General features: G+C 48.3%; 1 protein-coding gene across 1 annotated transcript in view; it reads right to left on the reverse strand.

Moving 5' to 3' along the window:
* Positions 1 to 18,791, reverse strand: part of LOC311125676 (uncharacterized protein) — a gene marked incomplete at both ends in the record, with an annotated part of 62,826 nt that extends 44,035 nt beyond the window's left edge. Inside the window, 4 exons of the mRNA XM_084199704.1 lie at positions 12,506 to 12,670; positions 12,857 to 13,010; positions 17,979 to 18,269; positions 18,687 to 18,791. Of these exons, the coding sequence (XP_084055830.1) occupies positions 12,506 to 12,670; positions 12,857 to 13,010; positions 17,979 to 18,269; positions 18,687 to 18,791 (715 nt within the window). The remainder of the gene's footprint in view (positions 1 to 12,505; positions 12,671 to 12,856; positions 13,011 to 17,978; positions 18,270 to 18,686) is intronic.
* Between the last annotated feature and the right edge of the window lie 1,497 nt (positions 18,792 to 20,288).

Below are 20,288 nucleotides of genomic sequence, written 5' to 3' on the forward strand. Positions count from 1 at the left end.
TGGCCAGGTCGATGAAGACGGCTGCGCAGTACTGTCTTTTATCGATTGCGGTTATAATATCGTTTAGGACCTTGAGCGTGGCTGAAGTACACCCATGACCAGCTCGGAAAACGGATTGCATAGCGGAGAAGGTACGGTGGGATTTTAAATGGTCGGTGATCTGTTTGTTAACTTGGCTTTCAAATAGTTTCGAAAGGCAGGGCAGGATGGATATAGGTCTGTAACAGTTTGGATCTAGAGTGTCACCCCCTTTGAAGAGGGGGATGACCGCGGCAGCTTTCCAATCTCTGGAGATCTCAGATGATACGAAAGAGAGGTTGAACAGGCTAGTAATAGGGGTTGCTACAATTTCGGCTGCTAATTTTAGAAAGAAAGGGTCCAGATTGTCTAGCCCAGCTGATTTGTAGGGGTCCAGATTGTGCAGCTCTTTCAGAACATCTGCTGTCTGAATTTGAGTGAAGGAGAAGCAGGGGGGGTATGGGCAAGTTGCAGCGGAGGGTGCAGAGCATGCTGTGGCGTCTCCTGTGGTAACTCTGTGACATATAACAACGGCTCAAAAGAAGGTCATGAGCATGCTGCACAGCCAGAGTTGTGGGTTCGACTCCCGGGGCCACCCATACGTAAAATATATGCACATATGACTGTAAGTCGCTTTGGATAAAAGCATCTGCTAAATGGCATATTATTATATTATATAAACAAACTGTGTGGCATATGTTCTGATAATGTTGGAAGGCAACTTTTGCTTCCTGAAAAACAGGTTTGCCCTTTAAGTGCAGTAAATAACATCTATTCAGAGGTAGAAGGGTGAATTGATGAACCTGTTTCATTACATGGGGTTATACTGGTTGCTTCCCAAATGGCTATTCATTATATAGTGTACAACCTTCTGGGCCCTGTACTGTGTAGAGGAGATAGTCCTACAATGGTTCGTGGGAATGGTGGGATCCAGTATTGTCATGGAGTCTCTACCTCACATTCATAAATCACAGGGAGTGTCTTTTAAAACCTAGTACCACTTTATTTCTCTAAAAATCCTCAGATTAATCCACAGGTCCCAATAATATATTGATCATCTCTCTCTGAAGTGTGTCTTACTAATACTCCGACTGTTGTCCTCTCCTTCATTATTAACCCTAACCCTCCTAATATTGTCCCTCTCCGTCATTACTAACCCTCCCACTGTTGTCCTCTCCATCATTACTAACCCTCCCACTGTTGTCCCTCTCCATCATTACTAACCCTCCCACTGTTGTCCTCTCCATCATTACTAACCCTCCCACTGTTGTCCCTCTCCATCATTACTAACCCTCCCACTGTTGTCCCTCTCCATCATTACTAACCCTCCCACTGTTGTCCTCTCCATCATTACTAACCCTCCCACTGTTGTCCCTCTCCATCATTACTAACCCTCCCACTGTTGTCCTCTCCATCATTACTAACCCTCCCACTGTTGTCCCTCTCCATCATTACTAACCCTAACCCTCCCACTGTTGTCCCTCTCCATCATTACTAACCCTAACCCTCCCACTGTTGTCCTCTCCATCATTACTAACCCTCCCACTGTTGTCCCTCTCCATCATTACTAACCCTAACCCTCCCACTGTTGTCCCTCTCCATCATTACTAACCCTAACCCTCCCACTGTTGTCCCTCTCCATCATTACTAACCCTCCCACTGTTGTCCTCTCCATCATTACTAACCCTCCCACTGTTGTCCTCTCCATCATTACTAACCCTCCCACTGTTGTCCTCTCCATCATTACTAACCCTCCCACTGTTGTCCTCTCCATCATTACTAACCCTCCCACTGTTGTCCTCTCCATCATTACTAACCCTAACCCTCCCACTGTTGTCCTCTCCATCATTACTAACCCTCCCACTGTTGTCCTCTCCATCATTACTAACCCTAACCCTCCCACTGTTGTCCTCTCCATCATTACTAACCCTCCCACTGTTGTCCTCTCCATCATTACTAACCCTCCAACTGTTGTCCCTCTCCATCATTACTAACCCTCCCACTGTTGTCCTCTCCATCATTACTAACCCTCCCACTGTTGTCCCTCTCCATCATTACTAACCCTAACCCTCCCACTGTTGTCCCTCTCCATCATTACTAACCCTAACCCTCCCACTGTTGTCCCTCTCCATCATTACTAACCCTCCCACTGTTGTCCTCTCCATCATTACTAACCCTCCCACTGTTGTCCTCTCCATCATTACTAACCCTCCCACTGTTGTCCTCTCCATCATTACTAACCCTCCCACTGTTGTCCTCTCCATCATTACTAACCCTCCCAATGTTGTCCTCTCCATCATTACTAACCCTCCCACTGTGGTCCTCTCCATCATTACTAACCCTCCAACTGTTGTCCTCTCCATCATTACTAACCCTCCCACTGTTGTCCTCTCCATCATTACCAACCCTCCCACCGGCTGTCTCTGCCAGGCCGGTTCCCCTCTCCACTGGGGTTCTCTGCCTCTAACCCTGTTGCAGGGGCTGAGTCACTGGCTTGCTGGTGCTCTTTCATGCCGTCCCTGGGAGGGGTGCGTCACTTGAGTGGGTTGAGTTACTGATGTGATCTTCCTGTCTGGGTTGGCGCCCCCCCCTTGGTTTGTGCTGTGGTGGAGACCTCTGTGGGCTATACTCGGCCTTGTCTCAGGATTGTAAGTTGGTGGTTGAGGATATCCCTCTAGTGGTGCGGGGGCTGTGCTTTGGCAGAGTGGGTGGGGTTATATCCTTCCTGTTTGGCCCTGTCCGGGGGTTTCTTCGGATGGGGCCACAGTGTCTCCGGACCGCTCCTGTCTCAGCCTCCAGTATTTATGCTGCAGTAGTTTATGTGTCGGGGGGCTGGGGTTAGTTGGTTATACCTGGAGTACTTCTCCTGTCTTATCCAGTGTCCTGTGTGAATTTAAGTATGCTCTCTCTAATTCTCTCGTTCTCTCTTTCTCTCTGAGAACCTGAGCCCTAGGACCATACGTCAGGACTACCGGGCATGATGACACCTTGCTGTCCCCAGTCCGCCTGGCCTTGCTGCCATTCCAGTTTCAACTGTTTTGCCTGCGGTTACGAAACCCCTACCTGTCCCAGACCTGCTGTTTTCAACTCTTAATGATCGGCTATGAAAAGCCAACTGAGAGACCTGAGCCCTAGGACCATACGTCGGGACTACCGGCCGTGGTGACTCCTTGCTGTCCCCAGTCCGCCTGGCCTTGCTGCTATTCCAGTTTCAACTGTTCTGCCTGCGGTTATGGAACCCCTACCTGTCCCAGACCTGCTGTTTTCAACTCTTAATGATCGGCTATGAAAAGCCAACTGAGATTTATTCCTGATTATTATTTGACCATGCTTGTCACTTATGAACATTTTTGAACATCTTGGCATGGTTCTGTTATAATCTTCACCCGGCACAGCCAGAAGAGGACTGGCCACCCCTCATAGCCTGGTTCCTCTCTAGGTTTCTTCCTAGGTTTTCGCCTTTCTAGGGAGTTTTTCCTAGCCACCGTGCTTCTACACCTGCATTACTAGCTGTTTGGGGTTTTAGGCTGGGTTTCTGTACAGCACTTTGAGATATTAGCTGATGTAAGAAGGGCTATATAAAATAAAATTGATTGATTGATTGATTGTCCCTCTCCATCATTACTAACCCTCCCACTGTTGTCCCTCTCCATCATTACTAACCCTCCCACTGTTGTCCCTCTCCATCATTACTAACCCTCCCACTGTTGTCCTCTCCATCATTACTAACCCTCCCACTGTTGTCCTCTCCATCATTACTAACCCTAACCCTCCCACTGTTGTCCCTCTCCATCATTACTAACCCTCCCACTGTTGTCCCTCTCCATCATTACTAACCCTCCCACTGTTGTCCTCTCCATCATTACTAACCCTCCCACTGTTGTCCCTCTCCATCATTACTAACCCTCCCACTGTTGTCCTCTCCATCATTACTAACCCTAACCCTCCCACTGTTGTCCTCTCCATCATTACTAACCCTCCCACTGTTGTCCCTCTCCATCATTACTAACCCTCCCAATGTTGTCCTCTCCATCATTACTAACCCTCCCACTGTTGTCCTCTCCATCATTACTAACCCTCCCACTGTTGTCCTCTCCATCATTACTAACCCTCCCACTGTTGTCCCTCTCCATCATTACTAACCCTCCCACTGTTGTCCCTCTCCATCATTACTAACCCTCCCACTGTTGTCCCTCTCCATCATTACTAACCCTCCCACTGTTGTCCTCTCCATCATTACTAACCCTCCCACTGTTGTCCCTCTCCATCATTACTAACCCTCCCACTGTTGTCCCTCTCCATCATTACTAACCCTCCCACTGTTGTCCCTCTCCATCATTACTAACCCTCCCACTGTTGTCCCTCTCCATCATTACTAACCTTCCCACTGTTGTCCCTCTCCATCATTACTAACCCTCCCACTGTTGTCCTCTCCATCATTACTAACCCTAACCCTCCCACTGTTGTCCTCTCCATCATTACTAACCCTCCCACTGTTGTCCTCTCCATCATTACTAACCCTAACCCTCCCACTGTTGTCCTCTCCATCATTACTAACCCTCCCACTGTTGTCCTCTCCATCATTACTAACCCTCCCACTGTTGTCCCTCTCCATCATTACTAACCCTAACCCTCCCACTGTTGTCCTTCTCCATCATTACTAACCCTCCCACTGTTGTCCCTCTCCATCATTACTAACCCTCCCACTGTTGTCCCTCTCCATCATTACTAACCCTCCCACTGTTGTCCCTCTCCATCATTACTAACCCTCCCACTGTTGTCCTCTCCATCATTACTAACCCTCCCACTGTTGTCCTCTCCATCATTACTAACCCTCCCACTGTTGTCCTCTCCATCATTACTAACCCTCCCACTGTTGTCCTCTCCATCATTACTAACCCTCCCACTGTTGTCCCTCTCCATCATTACTAACCCTCCCACTGTTGTCCCTCTCCATCATTACTAACCCTCCCACTGTTGTCCCTCTCCATCATTACTAACCCTCCCACTGTTGTCCTCTCCATCATTACTAACCCTCCCACTGTTGTCCCTCTCCATCATTACTAACCCTAACCCTCCCACTGTTGTCCCTCTCCATCATTACTAACCCTCCCACTGTTGTCCTCTCCATCATTACTAACCCTCCCACTGTTGTCCTCTCCATCATTACTAACCCTCCCACTGTTGTCCTCTCCATCATTACTAACCCTCCCACTGTTGTCCCTCTCCATCATTACTAACCCTCCCACTGTTGTCCCTCTCCATCATTACTAACCCTCCCACTGTTGTCCTCTCCATCATTACTAACCCTCCCACTGTTGTCCCTCTCCATCATTACTAACCCTAACCCTCCCATTGTTGTCCTCTCCATCATTACTAACCCTCCCACTGTTGTCCCTCTCCATCATTACTAACCCTAACCCTCCCAATGTTGTCCTCTCCATCATTACTAACCCTCCCACTGTTGTCCTCTCCATCATTACTAACCCTCCCACTGTTGTCCCTCTCCATCATTACTAACCCTCCCACTGTTGTCCCTCTCCATCATTACTAACCCTCCCACTGTTGTCCTCTCCATCATTACTAACCCTAACCCCCCCACTGTTGTCCTCTCCATCATTACTAACCCTCCCACTGTTGTCCCTCTCCATCATTACTAACCCTAACCCTCCCACTGTTGTCCTCTCCATCATTATTAACCCTCCCACTGTTGTCCCTCTCCATCATTACTAACCCTCCCACTGTTGTCCCTCTCCATCATTACTAACCCTCCCACTGTTGTCCCTCTCCATCATTACTAACCCTCCCACTGTTGTCCTCTCCATCATTACTAACCCTCCCACTGTTGTCCCACTCCATCATTACTAACCCTCCCACTGTTGTCCTCTCCATCATTACTAACCCTCCCACTATTGTCCTCTCCATCATTACTAACCCTCCCACTGTTGTGCCTCTCCATCATTACTAACCCTCCCACTGTTGTCCCTCTCCATCATTACTAACCCTCCCACTGTTGTCCTCTCCATCATTACTAACCCTAACCCTCCCACTGTTGTCCTCTCCATCATTACTAACCCTCCCACTGTTGTCCCTCTCCATCATTACTAACCCTCCCACTGTTGTCCTCTCCATCATTACTAACCCTCCCACTGTTGTCCTCTCCATCATTACTAACCCTCCCACTGTTGTCCCTCTCCATCATTACTAACCCTAACCCTCCCACTGTTGTCCTCTCCATCATTACTAACCCTCCCACTGTTGTCCCTCTCCATCATTACTAACCCTCCCACTGTTGTCCCTCTCCATCATTACTAACCCTCCCACTGTTGTCCTCTCCATCATTACTAACCCTCCCACTGTTGTCCCTCTCCATCATTACTAACCCTCCCACTGTTGTCCTCTCCATCATTACTAACCCTCCCACTGTTGTCCCTCTCCATCATTACTAACCCTCCAACTGTTGTCCTCTCCATCATTACTAACCCTCCCACTGTTGTCCCTCTTCATCATTACTAACCCTCCCACTGTTGTCCTCTCCATCATTACTAACCCTCCCACTGTTGTCCTCTCCATCATTACTAACCCTCCCACTGTTGTCCCTCTCCATCATTACTAACCCTCCCACTGTTGTCCCTCTCCATCATTACTAACCCTCCCACTGTTGTCCTCTCCATCATTACTAACCCTAACCCTCCCACTGTTGTCCTCTCCATCATTACTAACCCTCCCACTGTTGTCCCTCTCCATCATTACTAACCCTCCCACTGTTTTCCCTCTCCATCATTACTAACCCTCCCACTGTTGTCCCTCTCCATCATTACTAACCCTAACCCTCCCACTGTTGTCCTCTCCATCATTACTAACCCTCCCACTGTTGTCCCTCTCCATCATTACTAACCCTCCCACTGTTGTCCTCTCCATCATTACTAATCCTCCCACTGTTGTCCTCTCCATCATTACTAACCCTAACCCTCCCACTGTTGTCCTCTCCATCATTACTAACCCTCCCACTGTTGTCCCTCTCCATCATTACTAACCCTAACCCTCCCACTGTTGTCCCTCTCCATCATTACTAACCCTCCCACTGTTGTCCTCTCCATCATTACTAACCCTCCCACTGTTGTCCCTCTTCATCATTACTAACCCTCCCACTGTTGTCCTCTCCATCATTACTAACCCTCCCACTGTTGTCCCTCTCCATCATTACTAACCCTCCCACTGTTGTCCTCTCCATCATTACTAACCCTCCCACTGTTGTCCCTCTCCATCATTACTAACCCTCCCACTGTTGTCCCTCTCCATCATTACTAACCCTAACCCTCCACTGTTGTCCTCTCCATCATTACTAACCCTCCCACTGTTGTCCTCTCCATCATTACTAACCCTCCCACTGTTGTCCTCTCCATCATTACTAACCCTCCAACTGTTGTCCGCTCCATCATTACTAACCCTCCCACTGTTGTCCCTCTCCATCATTACTAACCCTAACCCTCCCACTGTTGTCCCTCTCCATCATTACTAACCCTCCCACTGTTGTCCTCTCCATCATTACTAACCCTCCCACTGTTGTCCCTCTCCATCATTACTAACCCTCCCACTGTTGTCCTCTCCATCATTACTAACCCTAACCCTCCCACTGTTGTCCCTCTCCATCATTACTAACCCTCCCACTGTTGTCCCTCTCCATCATTACTAACCCTCCCACTGTTGTCCCTCTCCATCATTACTAACCCTCCCACTGTTGTCCTCTCCATCATTACTAACCCTCCCACTGTTGTCCTCTCCATCATTACTAACCCTAACCCTCCCACTGTTGTCCCTCTCCATCATTACTAACCCTCCCACTGTTGTCCCTCTCCATCATTACTAACCCTAACCCTCCCACTGTTGTCCCTCTCCATCATTACTAACCCTCCCACTGTTGTCCCTCTCCATCATTACTAACCCTCCCACTGTTGTCCTCTCCATCATTACTAACCCTAACCCTCCCACTGTTGTCCCTCTCCATCATTACTAACCCTCCCACTGTTGTCCTTCTCCATCATTACTAACCCTCCCACTGTTGTCCTCTCCATCATTACTAACCCTAACCCTCCCACTGTTGTCCTCTCCATCATTACTAACCCTCCCACTGTTGTCCCTCTCCATCATTACTAACCCTAACCCTCCCACTGTTGTCCTTCTCCATCATTACTAACCCTAACCCTCCCACTGTTGTCCTCTCCATCATTACTAACCCTCCCACTGTTGTCCTCTCCATCATTACTAACCCTCCCACTGTTGTCCTCTCCATCATTACTAACCCTAACCCTCCCACTGTTTTCCTCTCCATCACTACTAACCCTCCCACTGTTGTCCCTCTCCATCATTACTAACCCTCCCACTGTTGTCCCTCTCCATCATTACTAACCCTCCCACTGTTGTCCCTCTCCATCATTACTAACCCTAACCCTCCCACTGTTGTCCTCTCCATCATTACTAACCCTCCCACTGTTGTCCTCTCCATCATTACTAACCCTCCCACTGTTGTCCCTCTCCATCATTACTAACCCTCCCACTGTTGTCCCTCTCCATCATTACTAACCCTCCCACTGTTGTCCGCTCCATCATTACTAACCCTCCCACTGTTGTCCTCTCCATCATTACTAACCCTCCCACTGTTGTCCCTCTCCATCATTACTAACCCTCCCACTGTTGTCCCTCTCCATCATTACTAACCCTCCCACTGTTGTCCTCTCCATCATTACTAACCCTAACCCTCCCACTGTTGTCCCTCTCCATCATTACTAACCCTCCCACTGTTGTCCCTCTCCATCATTACTAACCCTAACCCTCCCACTGTTGTCCCTCTTCATCATTACTAACCCTAACCCTCCCACTGTTGTCCCTCTCCATCATTACTAACCCTCCCACTGTTGTCCTCTCCATCATTACTAACCCTCCCACTGTTGTCCCTCTCCATCATTACTAACCCTCCCACTGTTGTCCCTCTCCATCATTACTAACCCTCCCACTGTTGTCCTCTCCATCATTACTAACCCTCCCACTGTTGTCCCTCTCCATCATTACTAACCCTAACCCTCCCACTGTTGTCCCTCTCCATCATTACTAACCCTAACCCTCCCACTGTTGTCCCTCTCCATCATTACTAACCCTCCCACTGTTGTCCTCTCCATCATTACTAACCCTCCCACTGTTGTCCTCTCCATCATTACTAACCCTCCCACTGTTGTCCCTCTCCATCATTACTAACCCTACCCCTCCCACTGTTGTCCTCTCCATCATTACTAACCCTCCCACTGTTGTCCTCTCCATCATTACTAACCCTCCCACTGTTGTCCCTCTCCATCATTACTAACCCTAACCCTCCCACTGTTGTCCCTCTCCATCATTACTAACCCTCCCACTGTTGTCCTCTCCATCATTACTAACCCTCCCACTGTTGTCCCTCTCCATCATTACTAACCCTCCCACTGTTGTCCTCTCCATCATTACTGACCCTCCCACTGTTGTCCTCTCCATCATTACTAACCCTAACCCTCCCACTGTTGTCCTCTCCATCATTACTAACCCTCCCACTGTTGTCCCTCTCCATCATTACTAACCCTAACCCTCCCACTGTTGTCCTCTCCATCATTACTAACCCTCCCACTGTTGTCCCTCTCCATCATTACTAACCCTCCCACTGTTGTCCCTCTCCATCATTACTAACCCTCCCACTGTTGTCCCTCTCCATCATTACTAACCCTCCCACTGTTGTCCTCTCCATCATTACTAACCCTCCCACTGTTGTCCCTCTCCATCATTACTAACCCTCCCACTGTTGTCCCTCTCCATCATTACTAACCCTCCCACTGTTGTCCTCTCCATCATTACTAACCCTCCCACTGTTGTCCCTCTCCATCATTACTAACCCTCCCACTGTTGTCCCTCTCCATCATTACTAACCCTCCCACTGTTGTCCCTCTCCATCATTACTAACCCTCCCACTGTTGTCCCTCTCCATCATTACTAACCCTCCCACTGTTGTCCCTCTCCATCATTACTAACCCTAACCCTCCCACTGTTGTCCTCTCCATCATTACTAACCCTCCCACTGTTGTCCTCTCCATCATTACTAACCCTCCCACTGTTGTCCCTCTCCATCATTACTAACCCTAACCCTCCCACTGTTGTCCTCTCCATCATTACTAACCCTCCCACTGTTGTCCCTCTCCATCATTACTAACCCTAACCCTCCCACTGTTGTCCTCTCCATCATTACTAACCCTCCCACTGTTGTCCTCTCCATCATTACTAACCCTCCCACTGTTGTCCCTCTCCATCATTACTAACCCTAACCCTCCCACTGTTGTCCCTCTCCATCATTACTAACCCTCCCACTGTTGTCCTCTCCATCATTACTAACCCTCCCACTGTTGTCCCTCTCCATCATTACTAACCCTCCCACTGTTGTCCTCTCCATCATTACTAACCCTAACCCCCCCACTGTTGTCCTCTCCATCATTACTAACCCTCCCACTGTTGTCCCTCTCCATCATTACTAACCCTAACCCTCCCACTGTTGTCCTCTCCATCATTATTAACCCTCCCACTGTTGTCCCTCTCCATCATTACTAACCCTCCCACTGTTGTCCCTCTCCATCATTACTAACCCTCCCACTGTTGTCCCTCTCCATCATTACTAACCCTCCCACTGTTGTCCTCTCCATCATTACTAACCCTCCCACTGTTGTCCCTCTCCATCATTACTAACCCTCCCATTGTTGTCCTCTCCATCATTACTAACCCTCCCACTGTTGTCCCTCTCCATCATTACTAACCCTCCCACTGTTGTCCCTCTCCATCATTACTAACCCTCCCACTGTTGTCCCTCTCCATCATTACTAACCCTAACCCTCCCACTGTTGTCCTCTCCATCATTACTAACCCTCCCACTGTTGTCCTCTCCATCATTACTAACCCTCCCACTGTTGTCCTCTCCATCATTACTAACCCTCCCACTGTTGTCCTCTCCATCATTACTAACCCTCCCACTGTTGTCCCTCTCCATCATTACTAACCTTCCCACTGTTGTCCCTCTCCATCATTACTAACCCTCCCACTGTTGTCCTCTCCATCATTACTAACCCTCCCACTGTTGTCCTCTCCATCATTACTAACCCTCCCACTGTTGTCCCTCTCCATCATTACTAACCCTCCCACTGTTGTCCCTCTCCATCATTACTAACCCTAACCCTCCCACTGTTGTCCTCTCCATCATTACTAACCCTCCCACTGTTGTCCCTCTCCATCATTACTAACCCTCCCACTGTTGTCCCTCTCCATCATTACTAACCCTCCCACTGTTGTCCCTCTCCATCATTACTAACCCTAACCCTCCCACTGTTGTCCTCTCCATCATTACTAACCCTCCCACTGTTGTCCCTCTCCATCATTACTAACCCTCCCACTGTTGTCCTCTCCATCATTACTAACCCTCCCACTGTTGTCCTCTCCATCATTACTAACCCTCCCACTGTTGTCCTCTCCATCATTACTAACCCTAACCCTCCCACTGTTGTCCTCTCCATCATTACTAACTCTCCCACTGTTGTCCCTCTCCATCATTACTAACCCTAACCCTCCCACTGTTGTCCCTCTCCATCATTACTAACCCTCCCACTGTTGTCCTCTCCATCATTACTAACCCTCCCACTGTTGTCCCTCTCCATCATTACTAACCCTCCCACTGTTGTCCTCTCCATCATTACTAACCCTAACCCTCCCACTGTTGTCCCTCTCCATCATTACTAACCCTAACCCTCCCACTGTTGTCCTCTCCATCATTACTAACCCTCCCACTGTTGTCCTCTCCATCATTACTAACCCTCCCACTGTTGTCCTCTCCATCATTACTAACCCTCCCACTGTTGTCCCTCTCCATCATTACTAACCCTCCCACTGTTGTCCCTCTCCATCATTACTAACCCTCCCACTGTTGTCCCTCTCCATCATTACTAACCCTCCCACTGTTGTCCCTCTCCATCATTACTAACCCTCCCACTGTTGTCCCTCTCCATCATTACTAACCCTCCCACTGTTGTCCTCTCCATCATTACTAACCCTCCAACTGTTGTCCCTCTCCATCATTACTAACCCTAACCCTCCCACTGTTGTCCTCTCCATCATTACTAACCCTCCAACTGTTGTCCCTCTCCATCATTACTAACCCTCCCACTGTTGTCCTCTCCATCATTACTAACCCTCCCACTGTTGTCCTCTCCATCATTACTAACCCTAACCCTCCCACTGTTGTCCCTCTCCATCATTACTAACCCTCCCACTGTTGTCCCTCTCCATCATTACTAACCCTCCCACTGTTGTCCTCTCCATCATTACTAACCCTCCCACTGTTGTCCTCTCCATCATTACTAACCCTAATCTATTGGAAGTTTCCACCATAAAGCATTGGACTTAAATCTGTTGGTCAACATGCTGAGTTTACCTGGTGCTGGATGAGATACGTCTCTTGTATAGCAGTTCACCTCTGGTATTGGTGGTAAAGGAACTTGAGGTTGCCTGTAGGGTCTGGGGGAGACTGCCTGGCCATTTCCTGCAGCTTGGGTGGGGCATGGGATCTTGACATGGCCCCTACACAGCTCTGGATCATCTGGTAAAACAAGAGACAAGCGGAGGACAGGAAAGGTCTCTCTGTTTCAGTGAAATACTCAGACATGCACAGGCCGTCTATTTTCGGACTTTCTCTCAACTCCCATTCTTGACAGAAGGTGGACACATTTCATGTTAGCCCTGTTATGCCTGTTACCTTTGACCTTTGGCCTGTCCTGTGTGTTACCTGTAAGCTGCTCCAAGTGGCGGCTCCAGGTGGACCTGAAGGGAGTCCAACCTTTGGTGGGGTGTCTGGGGCAGGAGGGCTTGATTGGAGGATAGTAAGACTCCTGACTGGAGGGGAGGGGGAGGACAGGCTGGCCTTCTCCTTCCTCACGGAGCTGAGGGAGACTGGAGAGGAGGGGGAGGACAGGCTGGCCTTCTCCTTCCTCACGGAGCTGAGGGAGACTGGAGGGGAGGGGCAGGACAGGCTGGCCTTCTCCTTCCTCACGGAGCTGAGGGAGAGACAGACACCAACTATTATAGATGCATCATAACTACTACTACACTACTTTAGATACTTCCCAGTGGTAGGAAAAGGGCTTTAGCAATACATTTAGCCTGTCAGTGGTAAATATGAACTGGATGGGCGTGTCCTACCATAGTTGATATATATAGCTTGTTTCTGGATGGGCGTGTCCTGCCATAGTTTATATATATAGCTTGTTTCTGGATGGGCGTGTCCTGCCATAGTTTATATATATAGTTTGTTTCTGGATGGGCGTGTCCTGCCATAGTTGATATATATAGCTTGTTTCTGGATGGGCGTGTCCTGCCATAGTTGATACAGTGGGGGAAAAAAGTATTTAGTCAGCCACCAATTGTGCAAGTTCTCCCACTTAAAAAGATGAGAGAGGCCTGTAATTTTCATCATAGGTACACGTCAACTATGACAGACAAAATGAGAAAAAAATCCAGAAAATCACATTGTAGGATTTTTTATGAATTTATTTGCAAATTATGGTGGAAAACAAGTATTTGGTCAATAACAAAAGTTTCTCAATACTTTGTTATATACCCTTATATACACAGGGCAAAAGGTTTTCACACACTGTTGCTGGTATTTTGGCCCATTCCTCCATGCAGATCTCCTCTAGAGCAGTGAGGTTTTGGGGCTGTCGCTGGGCAACACAGACTTTCAACTCCCTCCAAAGATTTTCTATGGGGTTGAGATCTGGAGACTGGCTAGGCCACTCCAGGACCTTGAACTGCTTCTTACGAAGCCACTCCTTCGTTGCCCGGGCGGTGTGTTTGGGATCATTGTCATGCTGAAAGACCCAGCCACGTTTCATCTTCAATGCCCTTGCTGATGGAAGGAGGTTTTCACTCAAAATCTCACGATACATGGCCCCATTCATTATTTCCTTTACACGGATCAGTCGTCCTGGTCCCTTTGCAGAAAAACAGCCCCAAAGCATGATGTTTCCACCCCCGTGCTTCACAGTAGGTATGGTGTTCTTTGGATGCAACTCAGCATTCTTTGTCCTCCAAACACGACGAGTTGAGTTTTTACCAAAAAGTTCTATTTTGGTTTCATCTGACCATATGACATTCTCCCAATCCTCTTCTGGATCATCCAAATGCACTCTAGCAAACTTCAGACGGGCCTGGACATGTACTGGCTTGAGCAGGGGGACACGCCTGGCACTGCAGGATTTGAGTCCCTGGTGGCGTAGTGTGTTACTGATGGTAGGCTTTGTTACTTTGGTCCCATCTCTCTGCAGGTCATTCACTGGGTCCCCCCGTGTGGTTCTGGGATTTTTGCTCACCGTTCTTGTGATCATTTTGACCCCACGGGGTGAGATCTTGCGTGGAGCCCCAGATCGAGGGAGATTATCAGTGGTCTTGTATGTCTTCCATTTCCTAATAATTGCTCCCACAGTTGATTTCTTCAAACCAAGCTGCTTACCTATTGCAGATTCAGTCTTCCCAGCCTGGTGCAGGTCTACAATTTTGTTTCTGGTGTCCTTTGACAGCTCTTTGGTCTTGGCCATAGTGGAGTTTGGAGTGTGACTGTTTGAGGTTGTGGACACGTGTCTTTTATACTGATAACAAGTTCAAACAGGTGCCATTAATACAGGTAACGAGTGGAGGACAGAGGAGCCTCTTAAAGAAGAAGTTACAGGTCTGTGAGGTGACCAAATACTTATTTTCCACCATAATTTGCAAATAAATTCATAAAAAATCCTACAATGTGATTTTCTGGATATTTTTTTGTCAATTTGTCTGTCATAGTTGACGTGTACCTATGATGAAAATTACAGGCCTCTCTCATCTTTTTAAGTGGGAGAACTTGCACAATTGGTGGCTGACTAAATACTTTTTTCCCCCACTGTATATATAGCTTGTTTCTGGATGGGCGTGTCCTGCCATAGTTTATATATATAGCTTGTTTCTGGATGGGCGTGTCCTGCCATAGTTTATATATATAGCTTGTTTCTGGATGGGCGTGTCCTGCCATAGTTTATATATATATAGCTTGTTTCTGGATGGGCGTGTCCTGCCATAGTTTATATATATAGCATGTTTCTGGATGGGCGTGTCCAGCCATAGTTGATATATATAGCTTGTTTCTGGATGGGCGTGTCCTGCCATAGTTTATATATATAGCTTGTTTCTGGATGGGCGTGTCCTGCCATAGTTTATATATATATAGCTTGTTTCTGGATGGGCGTGTCCTGCCATAGTTGATATATATAGCTTGTTCCTGGATGGGCGTGTCCAGCCATAGTTTATATATATCTTGTTTATATGGTTCATCACAACGTACCATCCTTTCACTGATGACACAAAACAAATTGATGTGAATGATAACTGTCCTGTTTATATCATGTTAGTTTATTTAGTATGTGTTTTATCTACCCAGAGTTAGGAGATAAAGCCATTAATTGACAGGAGTCTTTAGATCAGGGGTGTCAAACATTCAACCCATGAAGGTGTTCCAATCCAGACCGCGGGTGGTCCAATCCAGACCGCGGGTGGTCCAATCCAGACCGCGGGTGGTCCAATCCAGACCGCGGGTGTTCCAATCCAGACCGTGGGTGGTTTGAGTAGTGGGGGGGAACAAACTCAATATACACTACATGACCAAAAGTATCTCATTCCAAAATCATGGGCATGAATTATGGAGTTGGTCCCACTTTGCTGCTATAACAGCCTCCACTCTTCTGGGAAGGCTTTCCACTAGATGTTGGAACATTGCTGCGGGGACTTGCTTCCATTCAGCCACAAGAACATTAGTGACGTCGGGCACTGATGTTGGGCGATTAGGCCTGGCTCGCAGTCGGCGTTCCAATTCATCCCACTGTTCGATGGGGTTGAGGTCAGGGCTTTGTGCAGGCCAGTCAAGTTCTTCCACACCGATCTCAACAAACCATTTCTTTATGGACCTCGCTTTATATACACAGATATCTCTAAACATGTCCCACTAGGACTGTCAGCTATATACACATAAATCTCTTAACCAGAGCCCTCTGCACTATGCCATTTGGACGCACCCATAATTAATCTCCCCCACAGACTGAGCTCTCTCTCTTTCCCAGCCATGCAGGCAGCACCTGGGCTGGGTAGATAAGGCAGCCGTCTATGGCTGCATCCCAAATGGCACTGTATTCCCTATGTAAGAGACTACTTTAGAGAGAGAGAGAGACAGAGAGAGAGACAGAGACAGATAGAGAGACACACAGACAGAGACAGATAGAGAGACACACTGACAGAGAGAGACAGAGACAGAGAGAGACAGAGAGAGAGAGAGAGAGAGAGACAGAGACAGAGAGACAGAGACAGAGAGAGAGAGAGAGAGAGAGCGAGCGAGAGAGAGAGAGAGCGAGAGAGAGAGAGAGAGCGAGAGAGAGCGAGAGAGAGCGAGAGCGAGAGAGAGCGAGGGATGGTTTGTTAGTGAAGGTGGAGAGAGAGAGAGGGGGAGGGAGAGAGACAGAGAGAGAGACAGAGAGACAGACAGAGAGAGACAGAGAGAGACAGAGACAGACAGAGAGAGACAGAGAGAGAGCGAATGCATGACTGTATTATTTACCAGGCCCAGGTACATTTACATTACATTTTAGTCATTTAGCAGACGCTCTTATCCAGAGCGACTTACAGTTAGTGAGTGCATACATAATTTTAATTTATTTTTCATACTGGCCCCCCGTGGGAATCGAACCCACAAACCTGGTGTTGCAAACGCCATGCTCTACCAACTGAGCTAAATCCCTTCCGGCCATTCCCTCCCCTACCCTGGACGACGCTGGGCCAATTGTGCGCCGCCCAATGGTTCTCCCGGTCGCGGCCGGCTACAACAGAGCCTGGATTCGAACCAGGATCTCTAGTGGCACAGCTAGCACTGCGATGCAGTGCCTTAGACCACTGCGCCACTTGGGAGGCCACATTGTCCTATGTATATTAATTTGGCATATTCAAAGTACATTTCAGGATCAAGGGGTTATTGTTAATGGTCATGAAGACATGAAGTCCTACTCTGTGGGTGGTCTTTGTTGTTCTGCATGACCAAACACATTCTTGTTCTGTATTTTGCGAGTGTCACTGACTCACTGTACCATAGTGCACTATGTAGGGAATAGTGTGCCATTTGGCATGAATGAGAAATACAGCTCCACCCTCCATGCCTCCCTTCCGCCAGCCCACCGCAAAAATTATCCAAGCCAGCACAGAATGTTTCTGGTTGGCCCTACAGTGTGAATCAGGCACCAGATGTCTCCTATTGGCTGATCTCTACCTGCTTGTTGTCCCAGACTCTTCCTATTGGCTGAGCTCTACATGCTTGTTGCCCCAGACTCTTCCTATTGGCTGAGCTCTACCTGCTTGTTGCCCCAGACTCTTCCTATTGGCTGAGCTCTACCTGCTTGTTGTCCCAGACTCTTCCTATTGGCTGAGCTCTACCTGCTTGTTGTCCCAGACTCTTCCTATTGGCTGAGCTCTACCTGCTTGTTGTCCCAGACTCTTCCTATTGGCTGAGCTCTACCTGCTTGTTGTCCCAGACTCTTCCTATTGGCTGAGCTCTACCTGCTTGTTGTCCCAGACTCTTCCTATTGGCTGAGCTCTACCTGCTTGTTGTCCCAGACTCTTCCTATTGGCTGAGCTCTACCTGCTTGTTGTCCCAGACTCTTCCTATTGGCTGAGCTCTACCTGCTTGTTGTCCCAGACTCTTCCTATTGGCTGAGCTCTACCTGCTTGTTGTCCCAGACTCTTCCTATTGGCTGAGCTCTACCTGCTTGTTGTCCCAGACTCTTCCTATTGGCTGAGCTCTACCTGCTTGTTGCCCCAGACTCTTCCTATTGGCTGAGCTCTACCTGCTTATTCCCATAGGCCAGTATGGCTCCCGTCAGGTCCCGCAGAGTGTTCAGCTGGAGCTCCACTTCCTGTCTGGAATGGTGGGAGGCCCACCTCTTCCTGTTGTCCTCTGACCCTGAGGGGCATGATGACAGGACCGATGACGTCATGGCCATTTCCTCGTAGTACAGGAAGAGAGGTCCCCGTCTGGTGCTGTAGGTTTTAGGAAGCGCTGGCTCTACCCCGCCCAGCAGACGACCACTCTTAGATAGGCGGAGCAGGGAGGGCTGAGACTTCCAGAGATAGTAGTCCTAGGTAGAAATAAACAATTAGTATTGTCAATTTTTATTTATTTAACTAGGCAAGTCAGTTAATTACAAATTCTTATTTACAATGACGTCCTACACCGGCCAAACCCGGACCAATTGTGCGCCGCCCTATGGGACTCCCAATCACGGCCGGTTGTGATACAGCCTGGAATCGAACCAGGGGGTCTGTAGTGACGCCGCAAGCAATGGAGATGCAGTGCGTTAGACCGCTGCGCCACTCAGGGGCTATTGAATCATAACTACCACATTTCCCAATTTAATTGTTATTTGAGTCTTTAATAAATAAATGAAAACACTTTAAAGGGTAACACTTTACTTAAAGCCTGCAGATATAATGCTTTGTAACGTGCTATTACTTGCTTTCCAACTGAATCAAGTGTAAAATAACCTGAAATTTACCTCAGGTTCGAAGCAGACTTCCAGGCGTCCATCTTGACTGCCCAGATGTGACTGGGAAACATGTCCACAGCCTCGACTCAGTAGCGATAGAGCAATATCCTTCATGACTAAAATCCTGCTGCTTCTTAAAATACGAAGGAATAACAGTTAGATACTGTCCTCTCAGACAAGTCCTGGTCCAGATACTGTCCTCTCAGACAAGTCCTGGTCCAGATACTGTCCTCTCAGACAAGTCCTGCTCCAGATACTGTCCTCTCAGACAAGTCCTGGTCCAGATACTGTCCTCTCAGACAAGTCCTGGTCCAGATACTGTCCTCTCAGACAAGTCCTGCTCCAGATACTGTCCTCTCAGACAAGTCCTGCTCCAGATACTGTCCTCTCAGACAAGTCCTGGTCCAGATACTGTCCTCTCAGACAAGTCCTGCTCCAGATACTGTCCTCTCAGATAAGTCCTGCTCCAGATACTGTCCTCTCAGACAAGTCCTGGTCCAGATACTGTCCTCTCAGACAAGTCCTGGTCCAGATACTGTCCTCTCAGACAAGTCCTGGTCCAGATACTGTCCTCTCAGACAAGTCCTGCTCCAGATACTGTCCTCTCAGACAAGTCCTGGTCCAGATACTGTCCTCTCAGACAAGTCCTGCTCCAGATACTGTCCTCTCAGACAAGTCCTGGTCCAGATACTGTCCTCTCAGACAAGTCCTGCTCCAGATACTGTCCTCTCAGATAAGTCCTGCTCCAGATACTGTCCTCTCAGACAAGTCCTGGTCCAGATACTGTCCTCTCAGACAAGTCCTGGTCCAGATACTGTCCTCTCAGACAAGTCCTGGTCCAGATACTGTCCTCTCAGACAAGTCCTGGTCCAGATACTGTCCTCTCAGACAAGTCCTGCTCCAGATACTGTCCTCTCAGACAAGTCCTGGTCCAGATACTGTCCTCTCAGACAAGTCCTGGTCCAGATACTGTCCTCTCAGACAAGTCCTGGTCCAGATACTGTCCTCTCAGACAAGTCCTGGTCCAGATACTGTCCTCTCAGACAAGTCCTGCTCCAGATACTGTCCTCTCAGACAAGTCCTGCTCCAGATACTGTCCTCTCAGACAAGTCCTGGTCCAGATACTGTCCTCTCAGACAAGTCCTGCTCCAGATACTGTCCTCTCAGACAAGTCCTGGTCCAGATACTGTCCTCTCAGACAAGTCCTGGTCCAGATACTGTCCTCTCAGACAAATCCTGCTCCAGATACTGTCCTCTCAGACAAGTCCTGCTCCTTCGTAGAAGAAAGATACTCAGGAAAGCAGTTTAATTCCCTGTCTCTATAAAACAAACAAAAAAGTACATAATTTTACTAAAAATAACACTAAATCACACATTTCAAGGCATAAAAACTTAAAGGAATAGTCCCTTCTACAGGAGCTTTGTCCCATTCAGCTGTGGCAGTAAAATAGAACTGACTGAATTTGTTAACTAGTGAGTGTGAGTCGTCAAAAGCAAATAGCCTGTATGTCCTGAATGCTTGTGTTTGCTGAGTTGCTGTTGCTAAGTGTTGCTAAGTTCTCCCGAGTTTCTCTCTGGACAGGCACAGCTCAACCACTGTGTTTCTGTTGC

The sequence above is a fragment of the Coregonus lavaretus genome (genome assembly GCF_964263955.1).
Source record: "Coregonus lavaretus genome assembly, contig: HAP1_SCAFFOLD_432, whole genome shotgun sequence".
NCBI classification, from domain to species: domain Eukaryota; kingdom Metazoa; phylum Chordata; class Actinopteri; order Salmoniformes; family Salmonidae; genus Coregonus; species Coregonus lavaretus.